We start from the raw sequence: 25,428 nt of genomic DNA on the forward strand, positions 1-25,428 counted from the left end.
TTGTTGTTTTCCCCTTGCTGCTTTTAATATTTGTTCTTTGTTTTGATCTTTGTTAATTTGATTAACACGTGTCTTGGGGTGTTTTGCCTTGGGTTTATCCTGTTTAGGACTCTCTGGGTTTCTTGGACTTGGGTGATTATTTCCTTCTCCATTTTAGGGAAGTTTTCAACTATTATCTCCTTAAGTATTTTCTCATGATCTTTCTTTTTGTCCTTTTCTTCTGGGACTCCTATAATTCGAATGTTGGGCGTTTCATATTGTCCTGGAGGTCTCTGAGATTGTTCCCATTTCTTTTAATTCGTTTTTCTTTTTTCCTATCTGATTCATTTATTTCTACCATTGTATCTTCTATTTCACTAATCCTATCTTCTGCCTCTGTTATTCTACTATTTGTTGCCTCCAGAGTGTTTCTGATCTCATTTATTGCATTATTCATTATATATTGACTCTTTTTTATTTCTTCTAGGTCCTTGTTAAACCTTTCTTGCATCTTCTCAATCCTTGTCTCCAGGCTATTTATCTGTGATTTCATTTTGATTTCCAGATTTTGGATCATTTTTACTATCATTATTTGGAATTCTTTATCATATAGATTCCCAATCTCTTCCTCTTTTGTTTGATTTGGTGGACATTTATCCTGTTCCTTTACCTGCTGGGTATTCCTCTGTCTCTTCATCTTGGTTATATTGCTGCGTTTGGGGTGGCCTTTTTGTATTCTGGCAGTTTGTGTAATTCTCTTTATTGTGGAGTTTCCTCACTGTGGGTGGGGTTGGACGGGTGGCTTGTCAAGGTTTCTTGGTTAGGGGAGCTTGTGTCAGTGTTCTGGTGGGTGGAGCTGGATTTCTTCTCTCTGGAGTGCAATGAAGTGTCCAGTAATGAGTTATGAGATGTCAGTGGTTTTGGAGTAACTTTGAGCTGCCTGTATATTTGAAGCTCAGGGGTGTGTTCCCTTGTTGCTGGAGAATTTGCCTGGTACGTCTTGCTCTGGAACTTGCTGGCCCTTGGGTGGTGCTTGGTTTCAGTGTAGGTATGGAGGTGTTTGATGAGCTCCTATCGATTAATGTTCCCTGGAGTCAGGAGTTCTCTGATGTTCTCAGGCTTTGGACTTAAGCCTCCTGCTTCTGGTTTTCAGTTTTATTTTTACAGTAGCCTCAAGACTTCTCCATCTATACAGCACCAATGATAAAACATCTAGGTTAAAGATGAAAAGTTTCTCCACATTGAGGGACACCCAGAGAGGTTCACTGAGTTACATGGAGAAGAGAAGAGGGAGGGGATAGTTAGAGGTGACTGGAATGAAATAAGGTGGGATCAAAAGAGGAGAGAGCAAGCTAGCCAGTAATCATTTCCTTATGTGCGCTCCACAGTCTGGACCGCTCAGAGATGTTCACGGAGTTATACAGAGAAGAGGAGAGGGAGGAAGTAGACAGAGGTGGCCAGGAGGGTAAAAGAGGGAAATTAAAGGAGAGAGACAGATCCAGCCAGTAACCAGTTCCCTAAGTGTTCTCCACTGTCTGGAACACACAGAGATTTACAGAGTTGGGTAGAGAAGAGAAGGGGGAGGGAGGAGGCAGAGGCAACCTGGTGGAGAAAAAGGCGAGTCCAAAGGAGGAGAGAGAGGTCAAGGCAGTAATCTCACTCTCAAGTAAAAATGGATATGGAAGATTGGGTTTTTAAAGGTACAAAATTGATAATAAATACCAAAAAGCAAAGATTAAAAATCTAGAGTAGAGGTTGGATTTTCAAAAATACAATATTAAAGAAAAGAAGAAGAAGGAAAAAAAAGTCACAAGAATTGTTAAAAAACAACAACAACAACCACAAAAAAATATATATGGTGTTTGCTTTAAAAATAGGGTCTTTTTTTTTTGAAAAGTAATAGTAGATTATAAAAATAAAAATTAAAGGAGAAATAGAGGACTTAAAAATGTTAAAAAAAAAAAAAGAAAAAACAAAAAAGAATGATCATAAAAATAGTAAAGGTATATCTGGGACTTTCTCTGGTGTTGTGGGCAGTGTGGGGTCAGTTCATTTTTGGATAGTTCCTCGGTCTGGCTTATACTTCTCAAGATCTATAGGCCCCTTCCTATGTAGTCGGTACTAACGACAGGGTTTTAATCTATTGCACATGTCACTTCCAAGGCGGTTCCCTCTGTTTTAGCTTCCTCTGTTTGCTGGTCTCTTCAGTGTCCAGTTTCCACCCTGACACAAGGGGGGTGGTCGTGGATACTTTTTTTTTTAGGCTCACTTGTTCAGTCGCACTGTGGGGAGGGCGGGATACTGCAAACAAATAACACTGGCATGTGCCCGCAGTGTCTCAGCCGCACTGGGCCTGACCCACGCTCAAGGCACACACTGCTCAGGCTCTAGGTTGCTCCTCCGGGAACCGTCTGAGGCCGACCCTGGGCTGCATGCACCTGCCCGGCCTAAGCTGCTCAGGCTCAGGCACTCAGGTAGTCCTCAGAGGTGCAGACTCAGTTGGGCCTGCATTTTGTGCCCTTCCCAGGTCCGAGTAGCTTGGGTGTTTGGCAAACGTGGTCGCTGCGACTTATCGCCTTTCCCATCCCTGCTGCTCAGTTTTCTGGGTGTACAGCTGGCGCCCCTTGTCAGGCAGATGGTGACTATCCAGAACCCCAAGAAGTCTTAGTTAGCAAAGAAGCTTGCTTGCAGTTTGGTAGTTAATGTCTCTCTGGGGGTGCGATTGCCCCTTTCTGGCCCTTCTGGCTCTGGCTGCCTGTCACCAGAGGGGGATGGTCTGCAGCCGGCTACGGTCCTGGCAGTGTCTTGTGTTAGAGCTTTTTGCGTGGTAGCCGTCCCACAGTCTGGTTTGCTAGCCCAAGTTAGTTTGCTCTGGTTACACTTGGGGCATTCCCGCCTGATTCTTAAAAAGCACTGCAGCCCGCGCCTCCCTGCCCAGCATCCGCTTGCTAGTGGTGGATGCAGGCTTCTGCACTGCTTCTCCGCTGGGGCAGTTACCGTTAGGCTCGTAATCTGTTGGTTTTAATTATTTATTTATTTTTCCTCCCTGTTATGTTGCCCTCTGTGCTTCCAAGGCTCGCCACAGACTCGGCAGCAAGAGTATTTCTTGGTGTTTGGAAACCTCTCTCTTTTTAAGACTCCCTTCCCGGGATGGTACTCTCTCCCTACCTCTTTTGTCTCTTTTTTCATCTTTTATATTTTTTCCTACCTGTTTTTGAAGACAATGATCTGCTTTTCTGGGTGCCTCTGCTAGCATTTAGAAGTTGTTTTGTGGAATTTACTCAGCATTGAAATGTTCTTTTGATGAATTTGAGGGAGAAAGTGGTCTCCCCATCCTATTCCTCTGCCATCTTACTCTTTTTTCCGAATAATGTTTTATTTAAATACAGTAAGTGAGGAAAAATGTTATCTTCTCTGGGGTAATAACAGGGCTATGAAGCACTTTAAATTTGCTCTGCCTCCATTTTGAATTTTATACTATTATTGCCCATTATTTCAATTTTGTCTTTTTTAAAACTTTAATCTCAGAAACCATACCATAATTATCATTAACTATTAAAGCTAAAATTTGTTTCAGTTCAGTTCAGTCACTCAGTCGTGTCTGACTCTTGGCAAACCATGAACCGCAGCACAACAGGCCTCCCTGTCCATCCCAACTCCTGGAGTCTACCCAAACCCATGTCCATCGAGTCAGTGATGCCATCCAACCGTATCATCCTCTTTCGTCCCCTTCTCCTCCTGCCTTCAATCTTTCCCTCATTCTTTCCCCTTCTCCTCTGCCCTCAATCATGGTCTTTTCATATGAGTCAGTTCTTCACATCAGGTGGCCAAAGTATCGGAGTTTCAGCTTCAGCATCAGTCCTTCCAAGGAACACTCAGGACTGATTTCCTTCAGAATGGACTGGTTGGATCTCCTTGCAGTCCAAGGGACTCGCAAGAGTTTTCTCCAACACCACGGTTCAAAAGCATCAATTCTTCGGCACTCAGCTTTCTTTACAGTCCAACTCTTACATCCATATATGACCACTGGAAAAACCATATCCTTGACTAGATAGACCTTAGTCAGCAAAGTAATGTCTCTGCTCTTTAATATGCTGTCTAGGCTGGTCATAACTTTCCTTCTGAGGAGTAAGCGTCTCTTAATTTCATGGTTGCAGTCACCATCTGCAGTAATTGGAGCCCAGAAAAATAAAGTCTGTCACTGTTTTGACTGTTTCCCTATTTATTTGCCATGAAGTGATGGGACCAGATGCCATGATCTTTGTTTTCTGAATGTTGAGCTTTAAGCCAACTTTTTCACTCTCTTCTCTCATACTCATCAAGAGGCTCTTTAGTTATTCTTCACTTTCTGCCATAAGGGTGGTGTCATCTGCATATCTGAAGTTATTGGTATTTCTTCCAGCAATCTTGATTCCAGCTTGTGCTTCTTCCAGCCCAGCATTTCTCATGATTTACTCTTCATATACATTAAATAAGCAAGGTGACAATATATAGCCTTGACGTACTCCTTTTCCTGTTTGGAACCAGTCTGTTGTTCCTTGTCCAGTTCTAACTGTTGCTTCCTGACCTGCATACATATTTCTCCAGAGACTGCTATGGTGTTTTGGTATTCCCATCTCTTTCAGAATTTTCCACAGTTTATTGTGATCCACACAAGATTTACTTGATTCTATGTAAATTAAGATTTAATAAAACCTTAGAAATTTTTAGAATGAAATACAGATGGATGTGAAGTATCCTTTTATTTAGGCCTTTTAGAATGATCTCAGTAGTATTTTATAGTTTTTTACATTTTGAAAAAGATGTATTTTTATGCATTTGATATTTTTGATGCTATTTTATATGGTATTTAAAATTTTATTTCACCACCACCCTCTTTTCTGAAATATAGAAATACAGTTCATCTTTATGTGTGGACCTTATGTCCCTGTGACATTTTTAAACTTGTCTTACTACTTCTAGTAGTTTATCTGGTTTATACATTGATCATTTTAGACTTCCTATATACACAATTACATTGTCCACAAATGATGAGTGTTTTTGTTCTTTCTTTCCTATTCTAGAGCTGTTATTTTTTCTTGCTTTATTGTGTTGGTTAACACCCCCTGTACTATGTAAAATAGAAGTGATGAGAAGCTTTCTTGTCTCATTCCCTGTATCAAAAGGAAGTATTATATACTTTAGCATTAAGTATAATGTATATATAGTGTTTGTTATACACTCTCCTTATTATACTAAAAGTTCCTAGGTTTCTAAGAGTTTTTATAATGAACTGATTTTGAACTTTATCAACTTATCTTTTTATCTCTTAAGATGATTGTATGATTTCTGTCATTTGTTTTTTAATGTAGTGAATTAACTTATTGGTTTTCAGATGTCAAACTTATGTTTAACCCTGGAATAAACCTAATACAAATTCAATTTGGTAAGATTCTGTTCAGAGATTTCTAATTTTATTGAAGAGAGAAGTGGCCTATTATTTTTCTTGTTTGTAATGATCTTGTCAGGATTTGATATTGAGGTGATGACATTATATATAGTAAGTTGGAAACCATTTCCTCTTTTTCTGGTGTCTGTAAGAATTTGTGTAAGACTGCTATATTTTTCTTAAATGTTGGGAGAAACTCACTAGTAAAATCACTTGACCTGGACATTTCTTTATATGAATAAAATGTCTTTATGAAACTATTTTCATCTTCTTTCAGTTTTAGTAAGTTATGTTTTAAGGATATGTCTGAATTGTCAAGAATATTGCCATACAGTTGTCCATAGTAACATTTTGCTGATATATTCTTTTTAATTTTTGGTATTAATTATTTAGGCACATGTGTGATCTCTTTCTCTCCTTCCCTTCCTCACTCTTTCTCTTCAGTCAGTTTTGCTAAAAGTCAGTCCACTTTATTTATTTATTTTTAAAATTTAAACTGACTTTTTAGCCATACCAATTTTCTCTATAGTGTGTTATTATTTCATGAATTTATAATTAATTGCTATATTTTCCTGATCTTCATATTGGTCAACTCTGATGAAAAACCTTCATTGAAGTTCTTCCTAATAATGAACAGTTTCTAAATTCTGTTATATATCATGTGTGTGTGCATTTAGTTGCTAAGTCGTGTCCGACTCTTTGTGACTCAGTGGACTGTAGCCCACCAGGCTCCTCTGTCTATGGGATTTTCCTGGCAAGAATACTGGAATGGGTTGCCATTTCCTCTTCCAGGGAAGCTCCAGATATGGGTTGAATTCGTGTCTCCTGTATCTCCGGCCTTGCAAGTGGATTCTTTATCGCTGAGCCACTGGGAATTATGTATGGTATTATTATATAATTAGTGTGATGCAGTCTTCTCTCAGTAAAATGAATGATTTTTTTTGAGGACATCAGTCCCCCTTTAAAAATAGCCCATAGAAAGTGTCAGACATATGAGATCTCAAAAAATGCTTTATAAGTAGTTTTTGTTCCCCTGTGAAGATACCTTAAGATAAAACCCTTGCCATTAGACTCATATTAAGATCAATAGCAAATTTTTAGTTTCCATTTCTTTTTGTTATAAATATAATCAGTTATATTAAAGAACGTTTAGAGAAAAGAAAAACTTGTCCATTAGTGCTTCCACCCTTCCCATATTTAACAACTTGGTTTATTTCCTTCCGATTGTATTCCCTTAGCATCTTTTTAAAACTTAGGATTCTTTACCAACTGAGCTATCAGGGAAGCCCATTATTTATTTTAGTTAAGTCTAATAGTTACCTTTCATTAATTGGACGTAAATATCCATTTCATTTTTTCCCCTAATGATCGTCAGAGAGGTCTCTTCCATGTACATGTGTAGCCTTCTTTGTCTGCCTGCCACTCTAGGGCTTATTCAGTGTACTAGTTAGCTTGGGTTACCATAACAGAATACTATGGACTGCATGGTTTAAACAACATATGTTTACTCACAGCTCCAGACATTGGAAATCTGAGATCAAGGTGGTTGCAAGTCACCATGCAAGCCAGCTTGGTTGGGTACTGATGTGAGACCTCTTCCTTACTGCAGGCAGCAGCCTTGTAGCTGTTTTATTCACCTGGCCTTTTCTCAGACCATACATTCAAAGTGAAAGAGGTCTCTGGTCCCTTCCTAGCCAGTAATCCCATTATGAGGACCCCACACTCATGATCGCATCTGAACCTAATTATCTCCCAAAGGAGCCATCTCCAAATACTGTCATGTTGATGGACAGGGTTTCAACATGAAAGTTTTGTTGGGATACAGTTCAGTTCACAGCACTCAGTCTCAGTGGAGGAAAATAACATGTTCTTTTTTCCTACCTTCTGACACTGTGTGAAGGCAGCTGAAGGGAGGGATGGAATCTCAACTCATTTCGGAAGCAGAAGACAGATTTTTTTTTAAGTAGCAAAATTTAAAATAGTAAAATCTCTAAATAGATTGTTTTATGCAGAATGACACTATATCACAGCAGGTGGGGTGAGAAGTAGCTGATGCTTGCCTTGTGTATACTTACCTATTTAACTGAAGTGAAAGTGAAAGTGAAGTCGCTCAGTCGTGTCCGACTCTTTGCGACCCCATGGACTGTAGCCTACCAGGCTCCTCTCTCCATGGGATTCTCCAGGCAAGAGTACTGGAGTGGGTTGCCATTTCCTTCTCCAGGGGATCTTCCTGACGCAGGGATCTAACCCGGGTCTCCCGCATTCCAGGCAGAGCTTTAGCCTCTGAGCCACCAATTTATGATGTTGTGTTACTTTCAAGTGATTGAGTTATAAGTACGTACACACACACATATATATTATATATGTTGTTGTTCAGTCGCTCAGTCGTGTCTGACTCTTTGCAACCCCACAGACTGCAGAACACCAGGCTTTTCTGTCCTTCACCATCTCTCAGAGTTGGCTCAAATTCATGCCCACTCATTTGGTGATGCCATCCAACTGTCTCATCCTTTTCCTGCTGCACCTCAATGTTTATATATATATATATATATATATATATATATATTTTTCAGATTCTTTTCCATTATAGATTATTATAAAATATTGAGTATATCTCCCTGTGAATGTGAAAGAGGAGAGTGAAAAAGTTGGCTTAAAGCTCAACATTCAGAAAACGAAGATCATGGCATCTGGTCCCATCACTTCATGGCAAATAGATGGGGAAACAGTGGCAGACTTTATTTCTTGGGGCTCCAAAAATCACTGCAGATGGTGACTGCAGCCATGAAATTAAGAGATGCTTACTCCTCAGAAGGAAAGTTATGACCAGCCTAGACAGCATATTAAAAGCAGAGACATTACTTTGCCAACAAAGGTCCATCTAGTCAAGGCTATGGTTTTTCTAGTGGTCATGTATAGATGTGAGAGCTGAACTATAAAGGAAGCTGAGCACTGAAGAATTGATGCTTTTGAATTGTGGTGTTGGAGAAGACTCTTGAGTGTCCCTTGGACTACAAGGAGATCCAACCAGTCCATCCTAAAGGAGATCAGTCCTGGGTGTTCATTGGAAGGACTGATATTGAAGCTGAAACTACCATACTTTGGCCACCTGATGTGAAGAGCTGACTCATTTGAAAAGACCTTGATGGTGGGAAAGATTGAGGGCAGGAGGAGAAGGGGATGACAGAGAATGAGATGGTTGGATGGCATCACCGACTTGATGAACATGAGTTTGAGTAAACTCTGGGAGTTGGTGATGGACAGGGAGGCCTGGTGTGCTGTGGTCCATGGGGTCTCAGAGTTGGACACAACTGATTGACTGAACTGAACTGAAGTCTGTATTTCAAAGGAAAACAGAATCATTTGATATAAGATGAGCTTATAAATTGGGTATTTTGTGGTACATATAATGTTATAAACTTCCCTGGCTTCCCTGGTGGCTCAGACAGTAAAGCATCTGCCTGCAATGCAGGAGACCTGGGTTCGATCCCTGGGTTGGGAAGATCTTCCTGGAGAAGGAAATGGCAACCCCCTCCAGTACTCTCGCCTAGATAATTCTATGAATGGAAGAGTCTGGTAGGCTACAGCCCATGGGGTCACAAAGAGTCGGACACGACTGAGCAACTTCACTGATCCAATGTTATAAAGACTCATGTAAATTTATATGATTTTTTGAGCATTTTACTTCGGTTGGTCCCATACAGTCTAAATTTGGTGTTTTTTGCATATTTTTAAAAATTACATTTCATTCAGTTTCATCAGTTTATCAATAATGTTACTGCACCTGATATAATTTTAGATTATTAGCCTTTATGTTCCATTATAAATTGATTTGTTTTGCTTTTTCAGTAGGTAAAAATATAGGAAAGAGAGCTGTCTTGTATGATTTCCCTCTGCTCACGTTAATACACATTTCATAAAAACACAAGTGTTTTATTGTCTGAAAACATATCTTGCCTCATCTTCTTTAGGAAAATGTGAGAAATATTTTTGATATACCAAATTCTAAACAGCAAAATTTTTTCATGTTGTAGGTTGGATGCTATGATGTTAAAAATATTCAGCATATTTATAAAAGATACTTTGGGGTTAAATACTGTTTTGATCCATTATAAGAGTACTTGTGTCTTGAATCCAGGTACTTTTCAGTTCCCTGTACACTCTGACAGGATTAAAAAAAAAAAAGGTTTAGTTAATTTTAGGCCAGTTTTTTAAAATTTCAAGAGAGATTGGGTATATAGCTGATAAATATTGATGGTGGGCAGAAGATGTATTTCTTAGTAAATTACAAGAAATTTCTTATTCAAACTTAATCTTGAAATATAGTATATTCAAATCTGAAATTTCTTATTCAAAATAATCTTGAAATTAATTTTCAATTTAAAAATTACAGGTAAGCAATTCATTTGTATATCCAAAGTAAGACTGAGAGACTGTCTTTAGGCCAGTGATGTACAGTAGAAGTAAAAGGTGAGATTCTTAGGATTAAAAGTTTTCTAGTAGCCACATTGAACAAGCAAAGAGAAGCAGATGAAATAAATTTTAAATACATTTTTTAGTTAACCTAAAACATATATCAAGTGATGCAACAGTAAAGAATCTGCCTGCCAGTGCTGGAGACACAAGAGATGCGTGTTCGATCCCTGGGCTGGAAAGATCCCTTGGAGCAGGAAATGGCAACCCACTCCAGTATTCTTGCCTGGAGAATTCCATGGGCAGAGGAGCACACATAAAACATATATATAAAATCTATCGTTTCAATTTGTAATCACTATGAAAAATTATTAACATGTTTAACATCCTTTTTTTTTTTTTTCTTACTAAAGTCTTTGAATTCTGGTGTGTACTTAACACAGAGCGCATCTCATTTCAGATTAGCTATGTTTCATATGCACATGGCTGCATGTCACCATAGTGACAGCACAGCCTTGGATTTGGGGCTGCACCAGATCTTGGTCACCCACTTCTTTGATAATGCTTGGCACATGGACAGTAAGTGTTTAGAAAAAGAAGAAAAGGAAGCAAAGAAAAGTAATAGGACAAGTTTGTAGTAAGATAGAACTCTGTGTGTACTCACTCACCACTTGGATATCCTTGGTTAGGATATTTACTGTTTCTAACCTCAGAGTCCTTTTGTAGGAATGAGATATGTGTATCTGCCTTTCAAAATTATTGTGAAAGTGTTAAGGTAACATAAATAGAGCACCTTGCTGGTTCCCTTCCATACTATTTCTTGTCTGAAATCTTAATTAAGTCATGTATTACATGGCAGTCTATTTGAATCTACTTCTATTAGATCATATGAATTATCACAGCAAACATAGTACATTTTTTTTTCAGTTATATGTGAGTGGAAAGGAAGGAAGGTAGAGAGTAGGAGGTTCTTGGCATCAAATGTGAAGCCAAGGACAATTAAACGTTCAGTTGCTTAGCATGCTGTGGAATTAATTGCCTGTGATCTTAATTATAAATACTTAATTTATGAAACAGCCTTTAAACACGGAAGTCTGCATTTAGATATATGAGTAATTTTGGTAACTAAGTTTCAGCCTGATAGCCAATTTAAAACGTTAATGGCACAATCACTTAAGATCTTCTCAGTTCCCTTCTGTTTAGGGCTGAGCCAGTGCTGAGGCACTTGCAGAAGGAAATAGAAGGGCTCACAAATGTGCACGCACAATGTAACACACAGGTGGCAATGTACAGAAAACATTATATCCGTGTTGTCTGATTGGCCTCATGTGTGTGCATCCTTTCCATCTTGATGGACGCCATCCTCAGAAGGGTATCAGTGCTTGGGGTTTGATGGTCTGTGGTTGTCATAGTGAAATTCTTAATAATTTTTTCTTTAAATTTGTGGTTTGTGAATAGTCTGATAAGATAATGAAATATACACTGGGAATTTGGTGGCTTGGTTCCCAATTGGTTCCACCTCCTGTTCTCTGCTCCATCTACCAGGATGGGCTCTTGAGCACCCACTTCCAGGTTCCAGCCCAGGTGTGGGTCTGCATACAGGATCAAAGGTCCCATGGGTGCATGCCATCAGCACACCTATGTGGGTCTGCACTTGCCCAGCCAATGTCCTCATGCTCAAGGGAGCACAACGTTACAAAGCAAATTAAACCACACCATGACAGAGAGACTGCTAAATAAATGAAAACCTGGTATGATGTGATGGAGAATTTTACGGAGTTGCACAGTTAACCATGTGTAAACACTTAAGTGAAAACCAAAGTGTTAGTAGCTCAGTTCAGTTCAGTCGCTCAGTCGAGTCTGACTCTTTGTGACCCCATGAACCGCAGCACGCCAGGCCTCCCTGTCCATCACCAACTCCTGGAGTTTACCCAAACTCATGTCCATTGAGTCGGTGATGCCATCCTACCATCTCATCCTCTGTCGTCCCCTTCTCCTCTTGCCTTCAATCTTTCCCCACATAAGGGTCTTTTCAAAAGAGTCAGCTCTTTGCATCAGGTGGCCAAAATATTGGAGTTTCAGCTTCAACATCAGTCCTTCCAATGAACACCCAGGACTGATTTCCTTTAGGATAGACTGGTTGGACCTCCTTGCAGTCCAAGGGACTCTCAAGAGTCTTCTCCAACACCATAGTTCAAAAGCATCAATTCTTCAGTGCTCAGCTTTCTTTATAGTCCACCTCTCACATCCATATATGACTACTGGGAAACCATAGCCTTGACTAGACAGACCTTTGTTGACAAAGTAATGTCTCTGCTTTTTAATATGCTATGTAGGTTGGTCATAACTTTCCTTCCAAGGAGCAAGCGTCTTTTAATTTCATGGCTGCAGTCACCATCTACATTGATTTTGGAGCCCCCCAAAATAAAGTCTGACACTGTTTCCACTGTTTCCCCATCTATTTGCCATGAGGTGATGGGACCAGATGCCATGATCATAGTTTTCTGGATGTTGAGCTTTAACCAAACTTTTTCACCCTCCACTTTCACTTTCATCAAAAGGCTCCATAGTTTTTCTTCACTTTCTGCCATAAGGGTGGTGTCATCTGCATATCTGAGGTTATTGATATTTCTCCTGGCAGTCTTGATTCCAGCTTGTGCTTCTTCCAGCCCAGCATTTCTCATGATGTACTCTGCATAGAAGTTAAATAAGCAGGGTGACAGAATACAGCCTTGATGTACTCCTTTTCCTATTTGGAACCAGTCTGTTGTTCCATGTCCAGTTCTACCTGTTGTTTCCTGACCTGCATACAGGTTTCTCAAGAGGCAGGTCATGTGGTCTGGTATTCCCATCTCTTTCAGAATTTTCCACAGTTGATTGTGACCCACACAGTCAAAGGCTTTAGCATAGTCAGTAAAGCAGAAATAGATGTTTTTCTGGATCTCGCTTGCTATTTCAGTGATACAGCAAATGTTGGCAATTTGCTTTCTGGTTCCTCTGCCTTTTCTAAAACCAGTTTGAACATCTGGAAGTTCATGGTTCATGTATTGCTGAAGCCTGGCTTGAAGAATTTTGAGCATTACTTTTCTAGCATGTGCGATGAGAGCAATTGTGTGGTAGTTTGAACATTCTTTGGCATTGCCTTTCTTTGGGATTGGACTGAAAGCTGACCTTTTTCAGTCCTTTGGCCACTGCTGAGTTTTCCAAATTGGCTGGCATACTGAGTGCAGCAGTTTCACAGCATTATCTTTCAGGATTTGAAACAGCTCCACTGGAATTCCATCACCTCCACTAGCTTTGTTCGTAGTGATACTTCCTAAGGCCCACTTGACTTCACATTCCAGGATGTCTGGCTCTAGGTGAGTGATCACACCATTGTGATTATCTCGGTCATGAAGAACTTTTTTGGATAGTTCTTCTGTGTATTCTTGCTACCTCTTCTTAATATCATCTGCTTCTGTTAGGTCTGTACCACTTCTGTCTTTTATTGTGCCCATCTTTGAATGACATGTTCCCTTGGTATCTTGAATTTTCTTGAAGAGATCTCTAGTCTTTCCCATTCTGTTGTTTTCCTCTATTTCTTTGCACTGATTGCTGAGGAAGGCTTTCTTATCTCTTCTTGCTATTCTTTGGAACTCTGCATTCAAATGGGTATATCTTTCCTTTTCTCCTTTGCTTTTCACTTCTCTTCTTCTTACAGTTATTTGTAAGGCCTCCTCAGACAGCCATTTTGCTTTTTTGCATTTTTTTTTTCTTGGGGATCGCCTTGATCCCTGTCTCCTGTACAATGTCATGAACCTCCATCCATAGTTCATCAGGCACTCTGTCTATCAGATCTAGTCCCTTAAATCTATTTCTCACTTCCACTACATAATCATAAGGGATTTGATTTAGGTTATACCTGAATGGTCTAGTGGTTTTCCCCACTTTCTTCAATTTCAGTCTGAATTTGGCAATAAGGGGTTCATGATCTGAGCCAGCTCCCGGTCTCATTTTTGCTGACAGTATAGAGCTTCTCCATCTTTGGCTGCAATGAATATAATAAATATGATTTCATTGTTGACCATCTGGTGATGTCCATGTGTAGAGTCTTCTCTTGTGTTGTTGGAAGAGGGTGTTTGCTGTGACCAGTGCATTTTCTTGGCAAAACTCTATTAGTCTTTGCCCTGCTTCATTCTGTACCCCAAGTCCAAATTTGCCTGTTACTTGAGGTATCTCTTGACCTACTTTTGCATTCCAGGCCCTATAATGAAAAGACCCTCTGTTTGGGTAGTAGTTCTAAAAGATCTTGTAGGTCTTCATTGGACTGTTCAATTTCAGCTTCTTCAGTATTACTGGTCAGGGCATAGACTTGGATGACTGTGATATTGAATGGTTTGCCTTGGAAATGAACAGAGATCATTCTGTCATTTTTGAGATTGCATCCAAGTACTACGTTTCCAACTCTTTTGTTGACCATGATGGCTACTCCATTTCTTCTGAGGGATTCCTGCCCACAGTAGTAGATATAATGGTCATCTGAGTTAAATTACCCATTCCAGTCCATTTTAGTTTGCTGATTCCTAGAATGTCGATGTTCACTCTTGCCATCTCCTGTTTGACCACTTCCAATTTGCCTTGATTCATGGACCTAGCATTCCAGGTTCCTATGCAATATTGCTCTTTACAGCATCAGACCTTGCTTTTATCACCAGTCACATACACAGCTGGGTGTTGTTTTTGCTTTGGGTCCATCCCTTCATTCTTTCTGGAGTTATTTCTCCACTGATCTCCAGTAGCATATTGGGCTCCTACCATCCTGGGGAGTTCATCTTTCAGTGTCCTATCATTTCGCCTTTTCAGACTGTTCATGGGGTCTCAAGGCAAGAGTACTGAAGTGGTTTGCCATTCCGTTTTCCAGTGGACCACATTCTGTCAGACCTCTCCACCGTGACCCGTCCGTCTTGGGTGGCCTCACATGGCCTGGCTTAGTTTCAGTGAGTTAGACAAGCTGTGTGAGCAGATTGGTTAGTTGTCTGTGACTGCGGTTTCTGTCTGTCTGCCCTCTGATGCCCTTCTCAGCACCTATCATCTTACTTGGGTTTCTCTTACCTTGGACGTGGTTATCTCTTCACGGCTTCTCCAGCAATGCACAGCTGATGCTCCTTACCTTGGGCGTGGGGTAGCTCCTCTTGGCCACTGCCCTTGACCTTGGGCATGGGGTAGCTCCTCCTGGCTGCTCCTTGGACATAGGGTAGCTCCTCTCAGCTCAGTTGTGTCCAGCTGTTTGCAACGCCATGGACTGTTGACTGCCAGGCTCCTCTGTCCATGGAATTCTCCAGGCAAGAATGGAGTTTGTAGCCATTCCCTTCTACAGGATATCTTCCTGACTTAGGGATCAAACCCAGGTCTCCTGAATTGCATGCAGGTTCTTTTATTGTCTGAGCCACCAGGGAGGCAAAGCCTCTATGAACACTAAACAGCTCATAAAACAGAACACCGTTAGGACCTAGTATCACCCTGAGCCTCACCCTTCCCACTAAGAACACTTATTCACCCCTGAGAGTTAACCACTAGTTTAAGTTTTATGTTAACAGCGTCTGTGCCTTTCTCTCTAGTTCTGTCATCCAGAGTGATGGTGAAGTATTTGTACATATTAAAAAAAAATGTATGTAAGTGAAATTGTAATGCATGCTTTTTTTCTGCCTTATCTGTTTGGCTCAATATTGCTTATAAAATTTGTCCATGCTGTTACAATATTGCTTGTTATTTCCACTGCTGTACAGAATGGTCTTTAGAAATATATGAAGTTTTTAGGTTATTCTTGATGGACACTGAGTTGTTTTCACTTTAGGACTGTTGTGAACTATATGTATATATTTCCTGGCGTACATGTGTAAACTTACACAAGGGTTTATACCAAGGAGAGAATTTTCTGATTTATGGATTGTATATACCTTAAACTTCTCAATAATGCCAAAATATATTAAAAGAGTCAGACATGACTGAGTAACTGAACACTATTAAAAGAGTGGTACTAATTCACATTTACACTTGCAGAGAACAAATACTCCCATTGTTCACAACCTCTTCAGGTCTTGAAATTGTTAAATGCATAAATTTGCAACCATTAGTTGGGATTCAGTGTTTTAAAAATTCTTTAATTTGCATTTTTCTGGTTTCTGATGATATTGAAGCATATTAACATATGCTTCTTGGACATGTGGATTTCCTCTTTAAAAAATCTTGTTCTGTTGCTTTTTTTTTTTTTCCTAATTTTCTTTCAAATTGACTATTTTTTCTTATTAAGTTGTAAAAAAAAAACCTCTTTGTAAAATGCTGTAAACTGTACCCTTGTCAGTTGAATGTGTTGAAAAACGTTCTCCAGATTCATGGCTTGTCTTTATGTACTCTTTTATGGTGTTTTCTGATAAGTAGAAATGGAAAATTACTGGTGTTTCCTTTATGACTTTTTTTTTTTTGTCTTAAAAACATGAAATTCTTTGTCACCTGAAGGTCATTGAATTAACATCCATTACTAGCTTCTAAATTATTTATTGCTTTCATGTATTTACTTAGGTGTTTAAGCATAATGGAGCTGATTTTTATGAAAGGTGTGAGAGAAAGATCAAATTATAATCCCTCTCCATTCTCTCCCACTTCCCTGTCATAGAGAAACTCAGTCTTTCTAGAAATATTTATTGATGAGTCCCTTCATAACCTGCTGTCTTAGGGGCCGCCAGAAGACACAGAAGACCCTGAAGACACTGAGCCATATACTAGTGCCCAGGCATACACAGGTGTGCTTCAGTGCTCTCTTTCTGTTCCATCAGGCTGGTTTTTGGGTTTGGAAGAGTGCTGTACTCTCCTAATCACCATATGTTTATAATAAATCTTCTGTCTTTCTCATTGTTTGTGACAGGAGGTCAATTGCCATAGCAGTTAATAGCTTATCTGAATAGAAGACGTATTTTCTTTATACATAACTATGGCCCCTTCCTGTGAAAAATAATGGAATTTGTATCTACTTACTCTTCCCTCCCCTCTCTTTTTGGAATGTGAAGTCAAGTGGGCTTTAGGAAGAATCATTACGAACAAAGGTAGTGGAGGTGATGAAATTCCAGCTGAACAATTTCAAATCCTAAAAGATGATGCTGTGAAAGTGCTGCACTCAGTATGCCAGCCAATTTGGAAAACTCAGCAGTGGCCACGGGCCTGGAAAAGGTCAGTTTTCATTCCAATCCCAAAGAAAGGCAATGCCAAAGAATGCTCAGATGACCTCACAATTGCGCTCATCTCACATGCGAGTAAAGAAATGCTCAAAATTCTCCAAGCCAGGCTTCAACAGTACATTAACCATGAACTTCTAGATGTTCAAGCTGGTTTTAGAAAAGGCAGAGGAACCAGAGATCAAATTGCCAACATCGAGTGGATTATTAAAAAAGCAAGAGAGTTCCAGAAAAACGTCTATTTCTGTCTTGTTGACTATGCCAAAGTATTTGACTGTGTGGATCATCACAAAATGTGGAAAATTCAGAAAGAGATTGTAATACCAGACCACGTGACCTGCCTCTTGAGAAACCTATATGCAGGTCAAGAAAGAACAGTTAGAACACACAGAACAATAGACTGGTTCCAAATTGGGAAAGGAGTATGTCAAGGCTGTATATTGTCACCCTGCTTATTTAACTTATATGAAGAATACATCATGAGAAACACTGGGCTTGTTGAAGCTCAAGCTGGAATCAAGATTGCTGGGAGAAATATCAATAACCTCAGATATGCAGATGACACCACCCTTATAGCAGAAGGTGAAGAAGAACTAAAGAGCCTCTTGATGAAAGTGAAAGAGGAGAGTGAAAAAGTTTGGTTAAAGCTCAACATCCAGAAAACTATGATCATGGCATCTGGTCCCATCACTTCATAGGAAATAGATGGGGAAACAGTGGAAATAGTGACAGACTTTATTTTTTTTGGCTCCAAAATCACTGCAGATGGTAACTGCAGCCATGAAATTAAAAGAGGCTTACTCCTTGGAAGGAAAGTTATGACCAACATAGACAGAATATTCAAAAGCAGAGACATTACTTTGCCAACAAATGTCCATCTAGTCAAGGCTATGGTTTTTCCAGTAGTCATGTATGGATGTGAGAGCTGGGCTATAAAGGAAGCTGAGCACTGAATTGATGCTTTTGAACTGTGGTGTTGGAGAAGACTCTTGAGAGTCCCTTGGACTGCAAGGAGATCCAACCCCTCCATCCTAAAGGAGATCAGTCCTGAGTGTTCATTGGAAGGACTGATGTTGAAGCTGAAACTCCATTAGTTTGGCCACCTGATGCAAAGAACTGCCTCATTTGAGAAGATCCTGATGCTGGGAAAGATTGAAGGCAGGAGAAGGGGATGACAGAGGATGAGATGGTTGGATGGCATCACCAATGTGATAGACATGAGTTTGAGTAAACCCCAGGAGTTGGTGATGGACAGGGAGGCCTGTCATGCTGCAGTCCATGGGGTTGCAAAAAGTTGGACATGACTGAGCCACTGAACTGAACTGAACCCCTCTATTTATGGGCTGCCTTGGTGGCTCAGATGGTAAAGAATCTGCCTGCAATGCAGGAGACCCAGGTTCCATCTCTGGGTTGGGAAGATCCCATGGAAAAGGGAATGGCAATCCAATTCTTGCCTAGAGAATTCCATGGAAAGAATGTAGAAAGTCTACAGTTGATGGGGCTGCAATGAATCAGACACAACTAAGTGACTAACACTTTCAGTTTCCCCTCTCTTTAACCCATTACCAAATTGTGTTAGCTATGTTTTTTTTCTTTTATTGTTTGGTGGTGGTTTAGTTGCTAAGTCATATCTGACTCTTGTGACCCCATGTGCAGCCTGCTAGGCTCTTCTGTTCATGAGATCATGCATGGCAAGAATACTGGAGTGGTAGCCATTCCTTTCTGCAGTGGATCTTCCCGACCCAGAGATCACACCCAGATCTCCTGCATTGCAGGCAGATTCTTTATTCACTGAGCTACCAGAGTCAGTCACCTTTTACTGCATACCTTATACTTTAAATATACCTATTTTTGATCATGTAATTTATTAATTCCAAATGATACTTTTCCCCCTTGACTCCTTGGAAGAAAATCTATGACCAACCTAGACAGCATATTAAAAAACAGAGACATTACTTTGTGAACGAAGATCCGTCTAGTCATAGGTATGGTTTTTCCAAAGGTCGTGTCATGTATGGATATGAGAGTTGGACCATAAAGAAAGCTGAACACCGAAAAATTGATGCTTTTGAACTGTGGTGTTGGAGAAGCCTCTTGAGAGTTCCTTGGACTGCAAGGAGATCAAAGCAGTCAATCCTAAAGGAAATCAGTCCTAAATATTCATTGGAAGGACTGCTGTGGAAGCTGAAGCTCCAATACTTTGGCCACTTGATACCAAGAGCTGACTCATTAGAAAAGACCCTGATGCTGGGTAAGATTGAAGGTAGGAAGAGAAGGAGATGACAAAGATGAGATGGTTGGATGGCATCACCGACTCCATGAACGTGAGTTTGAACAAGCTCCAGGAGTTGGTGATGGACAGGGAAGCCTGGCATGGTGCAGCACATGGGGTTGCAAAGATTCAGACAGATCTGAGCAACTGAACTGAACTGAATAAATGATTTTGGTATCAGTACCTACAACATTTACCAACTTCTTTTCCCTCTCAAAATTTCAGTTAGTTATTTATTGACTGTATCATCTAGGCTAGGATAAAAATCTTCTGTCACACTCATTTTTCTTGAATATTTTGTAGACATTTTTCCACTATCTTTTACGTTGAAGCTTTGCTCCCTATAGGCATTACATTCTTTTTGCCTGGCTATTCAGACCGTTCTTAATTTCTGAATTCTAATAATGTTTCTGAGATATGATTTGATGAGTATGAAACTGAGATAATTCTCAGTTTCATATCCTGATATGAAAGTATATCCTTCAATTTATAACATCCTAATTTTATTTTAATAATTGCTCCTGAAACTATGTCCTTAATATATTTTGTTCTATTATTTTGTTCTTTTTTCTTCCTTTGCCTATTTTCTATGTCTATCATTTTCTTTTATTCCATTAGAATTTTTTCTTTACTGTGTTGATTTTCTTGTTGTGTACCTCTGTCAATCCTGTTTTTATTGTCCAATAGTCAGTCTTCATTTCTCTTTTTTAAAAAATTCAATTGAACAAACATAAAAGCATTCACCCATTTCTTCCACCCTCCATCCCCTGCCTCTGGTCACCATCAATCTGTTCTTTGTATGTATAAGCTTAGTATTTGTGTATATAAATTATATATATATGTACACATATATTCCACATATAAGAGAGATCATACATTATTTATCATTCTCTGTCTGACTAATTTCACTTAGCGTAATGCCATTGAGGACATATGTCTTTATTTATGCAAATGATTTTATATTTTTCTTCAGCTCTAGTGGTTTTTTCTGTCATCTGACCATATCTTTGTTCAACTTTTGTGTTCCTTCAGGGGGTTATTTTAATAGAAACAATCACCCTTTTTTTGCCCTCCAGAGGCCATAGGTAATACGTTAGGTCAGAATGCTTACATTGTTTGTAGTACTAGTTTTCCTCCTTTTTGTCCCCCTAGAAATATTTTTATTGTTGTAGTCATTGGTCATAGTTCTTTTTAGCACTTTCCCCATTTTATTAGTTTCTACAGTGTTTTCTGTATACTTTTTATACTAGTCCCTCCTGTTTTTAATTACTCACTTTGTGGTGAGTTGTTCCTAGACCAGCCACTTGTAGGCGGCTTGGAGCTTTATATATCTTAGTGGTCAGAGCAGAGTTCCACGTTAATGGGAATCACTTTTAATGACACAGGTCCCTGTTTGTACACAAGAGCTTCCCTAGTGGCTTAGATGGTAAAGAATCTGCTTCCAATGCAGGAGACCCAGATTCAATCCCTGGGTCAGGAAGATCCCCTGGAGAAATGGCTACCCGCTCCAGTATTCTTGCCTGGAGAATCCATGGACAGAGGAGCCTGGTGGGCTACAGTCCGTGGAGTTGCCAAGAGTAAGACATGACTGAGTGACTAGCACTTTCTTTAGTTTTCACATCCCCCCCACCAATCATTTTATCTCCACTCTGAGGACCACTCATATTGCTGACTCTCTCTCCTTACCCCCTTAACAACAAGGGGGTTGAATCCTGAAAATATGCCTCATTTATGTGTTTCCTCAGTCAGCCTCATTTCTCGACTTCTGGAGACCTTGTAAAAATATAGTGCTCTTGTTGTTACAGAACCTCAGTTCTGATTTTCCAAAAGGATTTGTTCCTCAGGCAGTGGAGCTATTTTAGAGAGTTCTTCCCTGCATTGTCTGACATCTGCAACCATGGGCATCTCTAACTTTCCCTTCCTCCACTCTCATTGAACTTCAGTTTATATTTGGAAGCTCTTTCTTGTATATTGTGCATCTGAGTTGTGGATGATGTCTGATTTCACCTAAGGAATTTACTTTTCTGATTTTTTTTTCATTTTTATGCTTATTTTTGGACTAGGTCTAAGATAAGGGGAAAAGTGTATATTTTTACTAAAATTTACAAATGAGAAGGCACATGATATTTTGAATAACTAAAGCAAATGCCAAGAAGCAAGCCTCCTTGAAGAATTCATAGTTCATACATTAATGTCTAACACAAATCTCTTATCATTACCTAATTTTTATGTTAAATGATAGTCATAATTTCTTCAAAAGTTACTGATAAGATGTAAAATTAAAAATAGCATTTTAATAAGGTGTATTATTAAGTATTATTAATAAGTTTGTTAGGGCTGCCATAACAAATCACCCCTTACTGAGTAGTTTAAAACAACAGGAATTTATTCTCTCCCAGTTCTGGATGCTAGAAGTTCAAGCCTAAAGTGTAGGCAGGGCCATGCTCCCTCTGAAGCCTCTGGGGGTGGGGGCAACTCTTTCTTTCTCTCTGTTCCAGCTTATTATACTCCAGGCATTCTTTGGCTTGTGGTAGCGTGATCCGGTCGCTGCTTCTGACTTCACATAGCTCTCTTCTTCTGTGTCTGTGTTTTTGTCCTCTACTTATAAGGACATGAGTCACACTGGATTTAAGAGCCCACTCTGGGCTTCCCTAGCAGCTTAGACAGTAGAGAATCTGCCTGCAGTGCAGGAGACCCACGTTCGATTCCTGGGTCAGGAAGATCCCCTGGAGTAGGCAATGGCACCTCACTCCAATATTCTTGCCTTGGAGAATCCCATGGACCAACGAGCCTGGCGTGCTACAGTCAATGGGTTCATAAAGAGTCAGTCATGACTGAGTGATGGTGTTTTTTTTCTACTCCAGTATGCCATCATCTTAATTTAACTAATTATATCTGCAGTGACCCTATTTCCAAAAAGGTGACATTTTGAGGTGTTGGAGTCTAGGACTTTAACATATTTTTGGCAGACAATTTAATTCGTAACATAACTGTAGTATCTTTTGGTAGAGAATGGATTAGCTAATTATCCTAACTCACTGTTTTTTTTAATAGATAAGTAATATTTTTGTGAAGCAACTCTAAAGCATTCCTAAAAAAACACAGTGTGATTTTTATAGCAGCTATATTGAGCCATTGAGACATATTGATTTCCTTATTTTAGTATTATGTTTAGTCTTGTATCTTTGTTAAACTGGGAAAAAGATGTTTGGAGACCTGCCAATGATTATTATATCAGGAAATAGAAGTATGGGCCAGTGCTACTTAGCTATCTACTTATAGACAGATAAATACCTTTGAGACTGTAAAAAACTGTTATCATATAGCCAAGGAAATGTGGACATTGAAATAGTATCTTGTTTTAGTTTTTCAGTAACAAAAATTTGTTAAATTCTGACTTTAATAATGTGATGATTCTACTGAGGTATTTATTTCAGTTAATGGAGAGAAACGTTGTTTGGATAAGTCATCCATTTTGAAATTAAAAAAAATAATAAAAATAAATTGCTTTAAAACTTATCTCAAAATTGAGTGAAGCACTAAAAAGACAATGGAGAACTCCACCAGTCAATTGTTGATTGATCACCTATAACCAAAGTAAGAAGCAGGGTGTTAAAGTGGGAAACTTGTTTATGCCCTGAAGGCGTTGTGATACTGCACACTTGGGAAAAGCACGTTTGCAGGTAAGGAGGACAGAGTTAAGGTTTATGGCCTGTCCACATTGGAGATTTTTATTAAAGAGCCTCCCCGCATTAAGCCCTGGTAAGAGCAATCTAGGATGTATCCCACTTCTTTTCCAACAAATGCAGAAAGTTTTTAAAAATGCGAAAAAGAAACAAATTCCCTGAGGAGTTATGGTCACTTTCAGTGTCTTACATGGATTGGCACCTTGTGTATACATAGCCTAGCTTAGCAGGGAGCCTCAAATTAGAACTTAGTTTAGGATGATTTCCAACTGGTAATGCCCCCAGGCTGCAGACAGAAGTGTACCTCCTCTTGAATGAAAGGAGCTTAAATTAATTTTTAGGGGCGTTGAGAGTCAAGAGGTTCATATTATCTAAGCACATAAAGAAACAATACAAAAGGTACAAAACCAGCTGAAAAAACAGACAATAGTAACAGGCTCATTCAGATTTATGTGCTGGAATGATCAGATTCAAATTTAGAACCATTATACTTAGTATGCTTAAAGAAATAAGATGAAAATAATTGTAGAGAATAGGGAATTACAAAAAGTGGCATACATTTGAAATTAAGACAACAGAACTTCTAGAAAATAAAGGCGTTGTGACTATATCAGCATAGTTGGTAACATATTGGATACAGAAGAAATAACCAGTGAAATGATAGGTAAGGTTAGAAGAAATTATCCAGTATTCAACACAGAAAGACAAGTAGCAAAATACTTGAAGCGAAGGCAAGAATGATACTAGGAAAATACTGTGAAGACATCTAACAGCCATATGATCCATCCAGAGGGAGAATGTCCCATCTAAGGTAAATGGCAGAGGGAAAACCTAAAGAGTTTTTGTTTGTTTGTTTGGCTGGGCTGCACAGCCTGCAGCACCCAGGTTCCTAGTTCCCTGACCAGGGATTGAACCCGTGTCCTTGTTGTGGAAGCAGAGTCCCAAACACTGTACCACTAGAGAAGTCCTAAAGAGTGTTTGTTAAGTATGTACTTTCTCTTATCTAGAATCACTGACATTATTATGTGACTTTTAAACTGGTAGATGATTAAAAATAGCATTAAGTATAGTATGTGACACAAATGAGGGCAAGAGGAGCAGGGAAAGGAGCACTTGGTAAAATAGAAAATGACAATGAGAAGGTAAATACAAGTAAAAACTTACTATTGCTTATATTCACTTATATTTGCTATCACATACACTGAGCAAAGATGAACAAAATACTCCAGGTAAAAGTCAAAGAATTTTACAGTATAAGGGGAAAATATTAACTATGTAATGTATTTGAGACACATTTAAAATATAGAATATAAAAAGTTAAAGGTTTTTCAGCTTTCTTGACTTGTGTTTACATAGTATGTATATATATTTCTACTTTTTATCAGTGTGTGTGTGCTAAGTCACTTCAGTCGTGTCTGACTTTTTGTGACCCTATGAACTGTAAGCCCGCCAGGTTCCTCTGTCTGTGGGATTCTTCAGGCAAGAATACTGGAGTGGGTTGCCATTCCTTCCTCTAGGGTATCTTCCTGACCCAAAGATTGGACCCATATCTCTTCTGCCTCCTGCATTGGCAGGCAGGTTCTTTACCATTAGCACCCTCTGGGAAGCCCTCTTTTATCAATACTAAAACTATAAAATGTGATTTGTTGTTTTTCAGTTGCTAAGTCATGTCCGACTCTTTGTGACCCCATGGACTGTAGCACGCTAGACTCCTCTGTCCTCCACTGTCTCTCAGAGTTTGCTCAAATTCATGTTCATTGAGTTGGTGATGCTATGTAACCATTCTCTGCCTCCCCTTTTCATTTTGCCGTCAGTCTTTCCCAGCATCAGGGTCTTTTCCAATGAGTCAGCTCTTTGCATCAAGTGGACCAAGTATTGGAGCTTTAGCATTAGTCCTTCCAAGAATATTCAGGGTTGGTTTCTTTTAAGATTGACTAGTTTGATCTCCTTGATGTCCAAGGGACTCTCAGCACCACAATTCAGAAACACAATCTCTCAGCACCACAATTCAAAAACATCAATTCTTCAGTGCTCAGCTTTATGCTCCAACTCTCACATCTGTACATGACTACTGGAAAAATCATGGTTTTGACTATACGGATTTTGTCAGCCAAGTCATGTCTCTGCTTTTTAATTTGCTGTCTAGTTTAGTCATGGCTTTCCTTCCAAGGAGCAAGCGTCTTTTAATTTCATGGCTGCAGTTACTGTCCACAGTGATTTTGGAGCCCAAGAAAATAAAATCTGTCACTGTTTCCACTTTTCCCCTTCTATTTGCCATGAAGTGATAGTGTCATATGCCATGGTCTTAGTCTTTTGAATGTTGAGTTTCAAGCCAGGTTTTTCCCTCTCCTCTTTCACCCTCATCAAGAGGCTGTTTAGTTCCTCTTCACTTTCTGCCATTAGAGTGGTATCATCTGCATATCTAAGGTTGTTGCTATTTCT

At 39.4% G+C, this 25,428-nt stretch overlaps 1 protein-coding gene across 1 annotated transcript in view; it reads left to right on the top strand.

Annotated features, from left to right (window-relative positions):
- Nucleotides 1–25,428, top strand: part of IQCM (IQ motif containing M) — a 420,783-nt gene that overhangs the window by 92,284 nt on the left and 303,071 nt on the right. Inside the window, 1 exon segment of the mRNA XM_052655057.1 lies at nt 22,903–22,917. Coding sequence (XP_052511017.1) covers nt 22,903–22,917 — 15 coding nt within the window.

The sequence above is a fragment of the Budorcas taxicolor genome, chromosome 17 (assembly GCF_023091745.1).
Source record: "Budorcas taxicolor isolate Tak-1 chromosome 17, Takin1.1, whole genome shotgun sequence".
In the NCBI taxonomy this organism is placed as follows: Eukaryota; Metazoa; Chordata; class Mammalia; order Artiodactyla; family Bovidae; genus Budorcas; species Budorcas taxicolor.